The sequence below is a fragment of the Haliotis rufescens genome, unplaced genomic scaffold, assembly GCF_023055435.1.
Source record: "Haliotis rufescens isolate VD_foot unplaced genomic scaffold, xgHalRufe1.0.p SCAF_19, whole genome shotgun sequence".
Classification (NCBI taxonomy): Eukaryota; Metazoa; Mollusca; class Gastropoda; order Lepetellida; family Haliotidae; genus Haliotis; species Haliotis rufescens.
Window position 1 is genome coordinate 6,528,647 of NW_025963879.1, and position 14,464 is coordinate 6,543,110.

The window sequence follows — 14,464 nt, forward strand, 5'->3', positions numbered from 1 at the left end:
TGGAGATTAAAAATAGATTGCTTACTATCGTTTGATCACATTTAGACAAATGCTTACATAAATATATATAATAATGGAGAAAGCTATTAAATGGAAAGAATTACCACAAGGTTTTTATTATATCAGTGATGTCAAACCAACCAAATACGGTTATCAATTGTTTCTTTTCAATTTACAAAAAGAGTGTAGTTATATAGTCTGGTCTCCTAGTAAAATGAACGAAGAACTTAATAAAAATGTTGAATATCGCTTTATCGATAAAAATAATAAAGAATATTTTTATTACCATTTAGACTCATCTAAAGCAATGATTGGCCCCAGGTATTGGTGAGCTGGAGTCAATTTAACTTAATCTCATGACTATCGTTAAATCGCATCATCATTTACGCATAAAAAATTCCATCTGTAGTAGCAGTATAGGTATATGAATCTGGCTCCAGTGGAAGTGGTCCAGAACCCCCATTACCTATACTACTTAGGTATGTACGTACCACCAGAGGGATCCACATACTATACATCAAGTGGAAAAGGTAATGGTATTGAACTCCTTGAACAGTGGCTGGTTGAGAACCCAGATATCTTAGCTGACTGTTACGTGATTATCACCGGTGATCTGAACGCCAGAGTTGGACAAAGTTACAACCCGCCTGTGAATTTATCTGACTTTACGGTAACGTTTTTCCCCAAGAAGAACCGGTACCACTTAAAAATCGCAAGTCAAGTGACAATGTTACCAATAGATTTGGAAGAATATTGCTTAACTTGTGTTATACTTTTAATATATATATTCTCAACGGTCGAGTGTCTGGGACGCCGACGGAGAATTTACCTTTATATCTGAGCAGGGTTCAAGCGTAAATGATTATTTTATCGCTGGAGTTGATGCTTTACAGCTAATGGAGTCATTGTGTGTAAACGACAGGGTTGAATCGGATCATATGCCATTAGAAATGTCTCTCATACATCAAGAAAAGCCACTGAAAATGTATAATCAGCAACATTCAGATGTATGTAGTGATAATTACAAATACACCTGGAATCCAACTCTAGCTAATGCATATATTGAAAATATCCTCTGTGCCTCCCGATCATCTTTGTTAGCAGCAACACAGCTCGTGGATATAAGCATCGATCGCGCCCTCGAATCATTTGTCCAGGCCGTTTTAAAAGCAGCCGAATGTATGAGAAAGCGTAAATTTACAGGCGCTTCTAGTGGCTTTTTTATATTCACTGTAAGCGAGCAAAGTATCGAACTCGCAAGACTTTAAGACACTTTCGGAAAAGCAAATCTGTTCAAAATAGGCATCTTTATGGTGATGAAATAAATAAATACAAAAGCATTTGTTGGCAGACAAAACAAGCTTATCAAGTAAAAAAAGCAGATATGTTAAAACAAACAACAAATAACCCTGCTACATTTTGGAGGGTACTTAGGGGTATATCTACAGTACCCCGTCATTTTAACACTATCAGTCAGAATATGTGGTTTACATATTTCAGTGAAATGTTTCAGTCCGACAGTATAAACCTCAAGGACGATCAGATTAACATTGAAGACCCGCCTTTAGATGAAATTGATGATATTATACTAGAATCGCCTATTACAGAGGAAGAAATAGATAAGGCTCTTCATCATATACAAAATGGCAAATCTGCGGGTATAGATGAGATTTTGATTGAAATGTTAAAAAGTACATCAGACAGTTTTATGCCATTTTTTATTTGCCTCTTTAATAAGATCTACAACTCTGGTATATTTCCTTCAGTTTGGACCCAGTCTATTATAGTACCGCTACATAAGAAGGGAGATACGAAGATTCCAGACAACTACAGGGGAATTTCACTATAAAGTGTTATGAGCAAGATATATACGGGTGTTCTCAATAACAGATTTTCCAATTGGGCAGAACTAAAGGACAAAATACCAGAGTCGCAGGCAGGTTTCCGATCTGGGTATTCCGCTATCGATCATATTTTTACTTTACACTCTATTATAGAAAAGTGTTTGATTAAAAAGAGGGAAAAAACTATATGTTGCATTTATAGATTTTAAGAAAGCATTCGACTATGTAAAAAGAAATAAACTATGGTACTGTTTGCAATGTAATGGCCTGGGTGGAAAAATGTTATCAGCCCTAAAAGCCATTTACTCTTCTGTTAAATCTTGTGTTCGACAAACTTCCTCATGTACCGATTTCTTTGACTGTCTAAATGGTGTACGCCAAGGTTGCATACTCAGCCCTTTGCTATTTTTTTTATTTATAGGGGAGCTTTCAAAAGCTATAAATGAAAACGGTAAACATGGCATACAATTATTTCCAGATATGTATGAAATTTTGTTACTGTTATTTGCAGATGACGTCATCCTTGTCTCAGAATCTATTGCGGGCTTACAGACTCAGCGTAACATCCTTTGGGGGTTTACGGATACATGGGGATTAACTGTTAACATACAAAAATCAAACGTAGTTGTTTTCAGAAGGGGAGGCACCTTATCTGCCAAGGAGAAATGGACATACAAAGACACCCCCTGCCCATAGTTAACAGTTATAGGTACTTAGGTGTAATATTTTCTTTAACTTTCAAGATGACAAAGTGTATTGCTGATCTATCAAATCGTGGAAAACGGGCTTTGATGGCAATAAATATAAATTTGAATAAAATAGGAATGATTGATCCAAAAGTATATTTTAAAATATTTGATACACAGGTATAACCAATACTTTTATATGGGTCGGAAGTATGGGGTTACCAGCGGTGTGATCAATTAGAACGAGTTCACCTTTTGGCATGTAAAAGATTTGTAAAGGTGTGAAAACAAACGCCAAATGCCATTGTCTATGGTGAATGTTGTCGCTACCCGCTTTATGTCAATGAGCAGGTCCGCATTATAAAGTATTGGTTAAAATTAACCCGAATGCATGAAGGGCGTATCCCAAGAAAGGTATATAACATGTTGATGTATTTCGACAACATTGGTCGTATTACTTGAGTAGCATCTGTTCGTAACATTTTATTTTCGCATGGTTTGGGATTTGTATGGTTAAACCATTGTTGGGGACAATATAGCTTTCATTGGGGTGCTTAAAACGTGTCTTGTAGATGAATTTCGTCAAAACTGGATGTCAACACTCAACAGTAGTACCCGATATATGATGTATAAAGATTATAAAACACTGTTTGAACCTGAAAGATATTTGAGCATTTACAATGGCAAACATGTACGCAGTGTTTTTATTAAATTAAGATGTAACGTTTTACCTTTACGACAGAACGAGGGAAGATGGCAATCTATTGAATCATGTTTACGTATGTGTCCTGTTTGCAATATGTCTGTTGAAGATAAATATATCATTTCGTATTGATCTGTAAACATTATACTGAGCTGCCTAAAGTTTATTTGCCAGAATTGTATTGGAAGTTTCCAACTATATATAAATTCAAAAAAATATTGTGTACAACTCAGGATGAGTTATTAAAACGTCTGCAATATTTTGTATATTATGCGTATAAACAAAGACATGAAGTCGTAAAATCTATGTAATGTGCTTCACATTGTCTTATTGGCACTGCATTTTCTTGTATATAGGTCAAAGGCCTACACACAAATAAACTAATTTTGACTTTGGCGTAATTTGTGGTATTTTGTTGCCAGTCACACCGGCGAAACAATGTCCTATGACGTCAGGGGTCTTAAGCTCCTCCCAGTGATGTATCATCTCTACATGCAATATTATTGAAGGCGCCCAGCGGTGTTGAGAGTTTTGAATATTTGTTTACTAAATATAGCCTTCGGCGGCGCATTTTATAGCAAGCGATAGTTTACGAAGGCACTTTTATTTTTTATTTATTGGAAAGAATGCATTACACCGGATACCTTCCGCAATCTTTTATTGTGCTCACAAAATGTGCGCGAACTACTTCCTTAGCAACCAAGGCGTCTCATTTTATAGCAAGCGCTAGTTTACGAAAGCACTTTTTTTTTCTTTCGTTTTTCTCGTAATTCAAGTGTCTAAAAAGGTTATAAATGGGAACAAATATACATATATTATTTTTTCGGTTCATTAATTTTCATTATTATGCACAAGAATGCAGTTTATTGGGAAAATTATATTAACGCTGAACACATCGAAATGTCGCCAGTGTTAGGGTAGGCTACCCCAAACTCTATCCTTAGCCCTTGGATCCCCTTTACGATCAATCACCCCTTTACGATCATTAGGGTTAGGTACACGTTTGGCTATTGGATTACCCAAACTCTATCCTTAGCCCTTGGATCCCCTTTACGATCAGTCATCCCTTTTACGAGCATTAGGGTAAGGTACCCGTTTCGTGGCTATTATAGATTCTATAGCGGCTCCTAATATTCTTCACACAAAAACGTCGAGTAAAAAGAATGAAATGGTTTTGTGTCAAATATTTTGGCTACTGGAAACTGTCCTGGGACATTCACACTGGCCACTTTCACCGGCTACATATTTTCAGTCTGATTCAAAGGCGAACTCACCGTTGTGTCGTCACTAGCCATGCTAATGCCCCCCTCGTTCCTTACTATTATCCACATCATCGTTAAAGTGTTCCCTGCCACACTTTTCTGTCACAAAATCTACCCGACGAATTATTAAATACCATGTCATTCATGCGTACTCGCGATTTCAGTTCGCGGCATATCGGCTCATTCCTTACCACTCGGTATCTTGTAGATTACGGAATGGGACGAGTGTGCCAAATGGCATCGGGATCATTCGTAAGTGTCCGTAGACTCAAGTCACGAGACACCATGCCTACCCGTAACCTTCGTAAGTGTCCGTCACCTATTTGACCCTTTTCGTTCCGTTCCGTAACGTCGTAGGCATGACTAAGTAACTTTGCACTTTGTTTCACAGTGTGGACGTAGCTCAGTCGGTTAGCTGTCGGGCTAACAACCCGAAGGTCGCGAGTTCGCGTCCGACGGATTCTCATAAAAACTGTGGTTGCTTGTCTTTGAGACATGTGACTTACGGCAGAGATCGTCCTCACGAGAAGTTGTGGTACTGTATTCTAAAGGTGCTCCACATACGCATATAACTCCATTTGATATGTAGTTATGTCGTTCAGATACTAGGCAGTATATTGTTCGCTCAGTTTCCGTAAAGCTTCTAAATAAAAAACGTCGTCGTACAGTACTTGTATCGGTGTACGATAAAAAGCGGAGAAATTTCCTGTTTTTCGACGCAGAATAAATTCTCGGACAACACTTAGAATTGTCTTTTTTTAAAACCGGTTTAATATTTGCAGTTTAATTTACACCATCAATTAGGAACATTAATATTCATAGCCGGAGGTAGATCCAGTGCCGAGTGAGCGCAATTCTCGCACAACCTTCACTTTTCCGAAATGTGCGTCAGAAAAAAACACTCGGCATCCAGAGGGTTTACGGACATTTGAGTGACATCACGAACCCGGAAGTGAACTTGTTCTATTATTACTTGCCCGTGAAGAGATCACCCGTTTAATAAACATATAGCTGTATTACACATTGTGTAATAACAAAACGCGTGCTTGTGTACTCTCGGGACACGTTTCACGAACAAACATTGAACGCTCTCAACATCCCTTGGCTTATTCAACGACATTGCGCGTGGAGATGATAGATTACTGAGTGGAGCTTATGCACACTCGATTGACCCAAGCAACCTTGTTGCTTGTCTGACGACCAATGGCATTGTTTCGCCGATGGATCTTGCAACAAAATTCCACAAATTACGTTATCGGGTATTGTGACGTGATTGTAAACTTTGAGGTGCAAGGCCCCGTTCCACAGGGCGATCGTATTGTAGCGCAACGACAGTCGTTAGTCAAGTTAAAGCATGTGAGTTGCCATAACCTTAGCGCTACGATAATTTTCTGGAAGGGACGCCTATATTCTAAAGGTGGACCGTTGTATGGTATTAAATCCATACGTTTCAACTTTTTGCGTGTTTGAAGTATTATTCTGTTAAAACTCAATTGGACCATGCCGTGGATCGTGTAGGTGTCAGTCTATTCACACTCAACAGTAGAATGGTAAAAACGTTATAAATGGCAAGTAATAAATAAAATACAAAACTCGCTCCCGTGTAAAACCAATTTTATGGAACTCGAGAATAGTTGTGGTATCTGACGAGCGAAAGTGAGTCAGATACCAGAACTATTCACTCTTCCATAAAATTGGTATTACACGGGAGCTCGTTTAGTATTCTATATTTTGTTTTTGCTCGCCGAAGACAATATATAAAACTGACATACCTAATATTTGGGGATGTAGCCCTTTGCTGTGTAATGCTGGTGTAAAAGGTTTTGGTTTTGATTTAATCAACCGTCAAAGATTCCCATATGTCATGAATCTCTTCTTGCAGATCTTCGGTAGTGTCGATATTATGAACAGGTGTTTTCAACTCTCATTTGATACGAAGCCAGATGTTTTCTATAATGTTCATATCTGGAAACTGTGCAGTCCCAGTGAGTGACTGAATTTGGTTGTTGAGTACATAATTTATTACGGACGTGCACGCTGAATAGCAGCATTGTCATCTTGAAAATTTCGAGCAATTACTGGCCACAAATTTTCATCCAACACTTCTTGATATTTCTGGGCATTTACACTCCCTTCCAGGAATGTTTATGTCCTCACACCCTCAAACGCTATGAATCCCCAAAGCATCACACTCAGACGTTTGCCAGGGGGTAGACTGAGGCGTCCTGATGCGTTTGCGAACAACCCTTCCGTGATAGCCTTCCCCCTAATAATTTACCCTGAATAGTTCTCCTGAATAAAGAAGAAGGCCTGTTTTCATTAATGTTGTTAGTAAATTCTGTAAGCGATGATCGTCTATTGACTTTGACACTACGAATCAACACCCCTCTGTCACGGTTGCTCAGAATCCTCAGTCTGCCAGTTCGTTGCTGATTTTCCAGCGATGAATCAAACCATGTTCTTTGTTCTTGGGTAGATCCAGAAGTTGACTTACTTCTCTGCAGGATTTACCATTCAAATGCAGGTGCATGATAACTTCCTTCTTGTCCGGCGCTAGAATATTCCTTCTCCGAACCATCACAAAGTCAGTGGCAGAAATCGTGAGAAACGGAGCAGACGACAACAAAGCACGTGGCACGCGATACTTGACGACGTCATCAATCTGTGGGCAAAGTTTCGCATTATAACATTTCGCGGGTCGAAAGTTAGACGTGCTAAACCAAAAGCGATGGTCTCTTGGCAAACATGCAACGTCTCAAATGTCCCTTAACTTATGGCACGGTAGTGTAGTTAGCTTAGTAATCCAAGATGCCGTAAGATGCGACTGTGTTTTTCGTAACCCAATTGCGTAGATCGATGCTCATGATGTCAGTAACTGGATTGTCTGGTCAAGACTTGATTATTTACAGACCGCCGTCATATAGCTGGATTATTGCTGAGTGCGGCGTTAGTTCTAAACAACAAACAAACAAACACATTTTGGATGCTGTGCCGCGAGAGCGAGTACGCGCATATTGCCTCGCTGTGCGCTCGCCCGCCCTCCTGACACGCCTCAGGGTTAGAATTGGTCCCCAGCACGATATTTCGTGTATCAGGTGGCATCAATTGGTGGCTTTTTTGATTACGTGGAATCGTACCCCAACGGAGTTAAACGTTGCTCATAATATCAACAACTGCATGGTGTGTCTGACACAGACTCAATTTTTAACAGGCCGCCATATAGGTGGAATACATTTGACTGCGGCGAAAAACAAATCATGCTGATTTGGTTGATTTGTTAAAGGTGGCGATGATATAGGTGTGTCGAATTGTGAGTAAGTAATCTCAAGAATTAATTCTGAACACTGTTGACTGACACTGCGTCCATCGCTTGTTATGCGCATATTTGCGTTGTGTTCACTAGAATGCATATGGACGTAGGGACGTTTCCAACAGAGATTGAAGAGACTTCATTAACTTCTGTATACACACGAGGAAATTCCCGGGGCTTTTAATGATTGGGAAATCAGAACATCATATTAAAAAAAATATATTTGTACAATCGATTGCACCTCAGAAACCGATGCATCTTTAATGGGAGCAGTGGGAGAGCTAACAAAACTAGACAAGTAAGCAGGTTTATCTTATCTTATTGTATTACTATTCGATAATAATGATAGGGAACTAATACTACTACTTCTGTTTCCGAGCGGACGTTGTTCTGAAGGTGCTGCTACTCCCTGTAGAACGGAGCCCAGTGTTGTGAGCTGACTTCAGGAAGGTAGTACTGCCACTGGCATCACGGGTCAGGCCTCGGCGTATGGCTGATAAGCGTTTTTCTGAAAGAAAGGATTAAAGTTTACATTATCATGTAAATATAATAGATAAATAATGTTTTGGAAAAACATGAATTCATGCCACAGCACCGTGGAATCTCGCAGCCTCCACTTTCAACTGAAGTATGATATCCCAGCATTTGCACACTGACGTAAAGAAACATGGCTTCTGAGTGTATCCTCACGGCTGTATCGACTAGCGTCCGTGTAAAGGCGCCTCACGAGTCAAATGATGGGTCGATGATTACTGTTCATCTATTTAGGAGAAAACAATAGCAACTTAGATGAGGAGACACTCGACATCTTGCAGATAGAGAGTAAAGCCAACACTGCGGTGATGTGCAACGTTCAGACAGAATTCTGATACTCTGAACTTCTTTGCATGTGTCAGAATCAATCATTTCTTTGTCAATTAATTCTCAATCAATTTTAATGTCAATATTCATCAAACACCGAAAGTTTATCCAACTTCGAGTGTTATTAGCGAGTGGATAAATATCTGATTCTGTTCGAAACTCATTCCGTTCGAAGCAGGCCAGAAAGGAAAGCAAAGAGGAGAAGAAAATACAGAGAGATCGACACCCGCCTTGCATCATTAAAGCGTGACCTTGGTGCAGGAAACATAGACATTGTATTTTTCGCAAGATCAGCTTCACATGCCATACATCTAGATTTAGAAAATTAAGTGTGGTGTATTTAGTGATTGTATATATGTATCTCAGTCAAACGCATATATATATCCATGTATCTTTGTCCCTGACTGTGATATGATAATGATATATAAAATGGAAAATAAAAATCAGAAATGCCACAGTTTTGTGTTTGAGATGTGTGTTATCCGGACTTACGGTTCACAACAACATGCGATATGGTCTGTTGTACCGCTAAGCCTTTATTTGCCAAAATCTCACGAAGTCGACCAGGGGGATTAACTTACCCTTGTCCAGTCATTGGAAACTCGACTTCGTGTGCATAAACCCATGTATTTTTAGTATTGGTGATATTTCGGAAAAGTCATAAATGTAAAACGTTTATGGACGACGACGGAAGACTAGCTACGACATAAAAGGTCAGGCCCCGGGATCATGAAACAAACTTAAGACCATATTTTTCTTAACTCTTAAGATTTAGACTTAAGGCCAAATTTTGTCTTAAATCCGGGATCACGAAGCACAATCTATGAGAATATCTTAAGCCTAAGACAAAATTCCTAAGACTGCCCCTGAGTAGAAAATTTGTAGCAAGAAAGATGGCGGGGGTTGTTCGCCTCATGCGTCGCCTAAGGACAAAAAGGACAAAATAGCAATTCATCGGACATTTCGAGACCGATTCAACCCTCTTGATCTGTACAACGACGAAGAGCTCTTTGAGAGATATCGATTTCGTCGTTTCACCATTTTTTTCATCGTTGGTCTAACCGGTGATGAACTGGCATAGATTCTACCCCACTCAACTTTCCCACAGTCTCCCACCTATCATTCAAGTTTTGATATTCCTTCCGTTTGTTGCCACTTGGGCTTTTCACCTTTAGTTGCTAGGTCGTTTTGTGACAGCCATATTGGGTAGTGTTTACAAAATCACGTTATACGTACACTGGTAATGAGACGCAAATATCATCACGTATGTTTCAAAATCAGCTGCGATACATACATCCTTGAATTCCTCATACAATTTCAAATCAAATGCCAAATGGTCTTTGTCACCAATACAAATTGTCTAGATGTAATGAAGCAAAATAAATGAGGTGTGAAAACGAACGCTGAAAAAAGTGCACTTGTTGGAAATGTAAACAAAGCCATTCGTCTATTCGTTGAGTAGATCTACATTGGCTCAGCATTTTCAGAATATACACGGGAAGAGAATCGTATGTCACATGCTTTCTGCCTTCGAACCGTTTTTAACTTTTAATCTAATTGTTAAATCAAGTGTTAACTTTGGAATTTTCAAAGGCACATTAGAATTTTCAACTATTAATTTTCCGAATTTAGCAAAATGCGTTCTGTGTCCAGTTGTTTTGATTGTTTGACAGTTACATTGTAATCTTTTAATAAAGTTATAAACATATCTATTGTTTTTTGTTGTTTATTTACGTTATTACTCTTGAACACTGTGTACAACACTAAAGAAACATTGTTGTAAGTTTGAAATTTCTCAAACTAGGAGGCGGGGCTTGCTGATGTTGGCATCTGCCAATGGTAATAATCTTTAACAAACCGTGCTCTTACTACCATGATACAGCACGGGTAAGATCAAAGCTACCGCTCGCAACCCGTGCTACAAATGCATATACGAACCCTGAATCAACGAAAGCCCCTTGTAAAAAAAATCCTGCGTACTGTTGACACTGAACACGCCATTTAGTAAAAGTCGGTTACCGGTAGTGATGCCATACGTCAACATATGTTGTACATATTAAGTAATTTCTTTGAGGTGAAGGTCCTTGAATGAAAGTACACACGATCATTGTGTCCTGCTATTTTTGTTTCAATTATGATGTAGATCGTGCATGTCTTGTGTACATTTTTTCACACATTTAATTTCACTTTGGATAATAATCAATGTTTAATATGATATCATAGGTAGATATAGGCCACAACATGTATGAACCTTTAATAATATCCTGTTTGTTTGAACAATGTTTACATATGAAATTGATAAGTTTATAGTGTCGTATACGATATTTCTTTTTTTGGACAAGTGATACTTGATGAAATGTAAATGCAACTGCAACATGTATGTATTTCTAGGGAGTGTAATAGTCAATATTATAAGTTCATATAAACAGTGTCCACGAATAGCCGTATAACTAAACTGAAGATATAACTTAAAGAAAATTGATATTATTTTTCGTTAAAATATATGCACACATTTCTAGAAGAATTGTCTTTGTCTTGGATTTTTTTTATGCCGTTTGATACACAGAACAGTGATATCTAACGATTCGCCAGGTGCGCGTTAGTCACAAACGACTTATGAATTATTCCTCTAGTTTTGGATTATATAATCAATGGGTTCATCCTTTATCAAATATTGTGACCACAGGATATTAAACTAAAATATAACCCGTGCCATGTACCCGTGGACGATTATCCATATACGATTATCCTGATAATTCTATACCAAGAGAGCTTTCTTCGCATCTTTTATGGTATAATTTTGAGACAAGATGATGAGAAATAATTACATAATAATGAACAAATACATGTCCAATATTGAATAATAATTTTGTATGGTTTGAAATAGTCTTTTGAGTACTTGATTACGTAAAATTGAAGCCAAACAGGTGCGTGTCTTGTCCAATTAAGATACACTGTACATTATCGAATTGTTTATCTATTCAAGACATCATTTACATAGTAAACGCAGTCTTTTTATGTAATACCAGTGTCGTCTTTCTCCGACGTTATCAAAGACATACAAGCAGCCATGACGTCAAATAGAATTGTGTCATTTTCTTAATAATTCATTACATTTGATTTGATTTGATCCAATTATATAGGTGCAACATTAGTCAAATTACACTTGCACAATCAGGAGAATGTTAGAATCTAAGGACTAATTCATGGTTTTTCGCTTTCACTCATTTTTATGCAGTACAATTTCATCATTTCTGATGGGTTTTTTATGCCTAAACGTATACAGTTTCAATATTGATATTTGTGTTGGAATAGTTTGGTTCCTCGTGAACAAAACACCACGAAAATACACTGTCCTTACCCACAGCTAATTCTCACCAAGTGACCTGAGTTACAATAAACTAGTGCTAAGCATAGCGGAGTTATGCCCCCTTTCCTTTGAACGTGTGTAACCTTTCTGTCGCCTTTTGACGTCATAGAGGTAAATCAGTTTTCGTCATTTACGGCAGGCTATTTTTTCCATTGAATTTATGTCGTTATACATACTCATATAACTCCTTTTGAAATATATTTATGTCGTTCAAATATTAGGCAGTATTTTATTCGCTCACAGTTTCCGTAAAGCTTCTAAATGAAAAAAAATGTTGCACAGTACTTTTATCGGTGTACGCTAAAAAGTGGAGAAATTTCCTGTTTTTCGACGCAGAATAAATTCTCGGACAAAACTAAGCAGCGTCTTTTTTTCAAACCGGTTTAATATTTACAGTTAAATTTACACCATCAGATAGGAAATTTAATATTCTGCATCGCTGCGTACTTTTATAGCCGGATGTAGATCCAGTGCCGAGTGAGCGCAATTCTCGGACAACCTTCACTTTTCCGATCTTAGGAAAATGTGCGTCAGAAAAATAACCTCGGCATCCAATGATTACCGTTGTGCGATATTACGTACGCGTGTCCCTATGACGACGGTCTTAGCTAAGATTTGGCTGAGACCGTTTCAAGATCCAGCCTTAGACCGAATCTTAGCTAAGCAAAATCTTAAAAACTTAAGACAAAATTCGTGCTTAGCAAAATTTGAGCTAAGAACACTTTCATGATCCCGGGGCCAGGTGAGCTGAAATATCCCCCAAGAAGAATATAATACCGAATCGTATCTTGAAATTTCAACTAAGTATCTTGAAATTTCAACTTCTATATCTTGAAATTTCAACTTAGTATCTTGAAATTTCAAGATAGTATCGAAATTTTTTTAAAACAACCAAATGGCCCAAAAGGCTTCCGTAGGATCTTGATATTTCAAGATTATTCACTTCAAACGTATTTTTTACATCTTAGGATGTTAACTTAGTATCTTGAAATTTCAACTTCTGTATCTTGAAATTAAAACCAAAGAAACAAATGGGCCCAAAAGGCTTCCGTAATATAAGGCTCAGAGTTGAACTTTGTGTAAAGTAGGTTCAATTGTGTGTATTGCAACAATCTTATATACTACAACATTCTTGGACATTTAGAATTATTGTGGAAATTAAGTTACTTGTTTCATATTTGTTAATACGTTTTAATAAGTACATTTGTATATAAGCAAGAACTATTTGAATATCAATGCTGACAGCAACTTTTGTTTAACTGCTGACCACATATCCAGCAGACCAACAGTGTCCTGACATAATATTTTTATAAGTATCCAAACGGGTATGGTTTTGTTTTCATTTCTCAAATTTTCAAATTTCTAAAGCAGCATTCCGTACAAAAATATATTTCCCAGAAAAGCGACTGTTGCCAGATTGTATCAGAAGAAACTTCAATTCATTCTCTATATATCAATTGTTGAAGCATAAGGCGTTATCCATTTAGGAGATAAACCTGCCGTGTTTTGAAATTCGAGGTAATTTTAATTTGGAACCGAGCTCTAAGTGTTCTCAAATAGATTTCATCATGTTTGATAAGGTGTTGTGACAAAGTGCTTGTGTAGTGTAGCAATGAGTGGCAAAATCATCAGATAATATTCCGATACTGATCGTATACAGTTCTAATGGGTTATCGGCGGCCATTATTATATGCACCGATAGCCACGCAAGTATTTGTGTGAAAAAGCATGTTAATTTTGAGGTATCGAACGGAATTAAACACCTGATTTTACTCCTAGTTTAGCCAAACTGAATCAAGCAATCTTTAGTGTCATGGTTGAATGTATCATGGCATTATGAGTGTTAGATGCGCGGAAATGGCTACATTTGGAAATGCAAAATATGACAGTATATTCCGCCCCTTCCTGTTTTTTTCTCTATAAATGTCCGATCTTTCTGCTCCACATTAAATACTGAAAGAATAAATGTCTGAAGGCCCTTGACATTAAGAGTTGTCTCTAATTCCAAGTGGTGAGGGTATCAGAAAACCTAACTGTGCAGAACACTGATCCGCTTTAAACTTGATTACGGCTCCATCATGTATGGTGGGACTTTTAAAAGCAATTTGAAATTAATAGATACGGTTCATCATCAAGGCCTCATGAGCCATCCTTAAACAACGTCGCGTTAAATTGCCATTATTGTATATTTCTAAACTACATTCCACTAAATCCAATCCAGACAGTGTTTTTAATCCTCTTTACGCAAATCTCAACCATAAAAAAATCATCTCGTATTCCACCTCTTGGTATCAGAATGAAATCTGATATTTCTGCTGCGCAAATAAATCTTGGAAACATTGCCCCCACTCAGCTATTCTCTTCACCACCATAGCAGTTAGTGAAGCTAACTAAACTAAAGAAATCTGACACAAATCAACTAATTTAT

The 14,464-nt window shown here is 37.8% G+C and overlaps 1 protein-coding gene across 3 annotated transcripts in view; it reads right to left on the reverse strand.

Moving 5' to 3' along the window:
* Positions 1-8,031: 8,031 nt before the first annotated feature.
* LOC124148411 overlaps positions 8,032-14,464 on the reverse strand; it is a 117,580-nt gene continuing 111,147 nt past the window's right edge. For all 3 annotated transcript variants that reach the window (XM_046519491.2, XM_046519492.2, XM_046519490.2), the window contains one exon: positions 8,032-8,313. In XM_046519491.2, the coding sequence (XP_046375447.2) occupies positions 8,274-8,313 (40 nt within the window). In that variant the 3' untranslated portion in view covers positions 8,032-8,273. The remainder of the gene's footprint in view (positions 8,314-14,464) is intronic.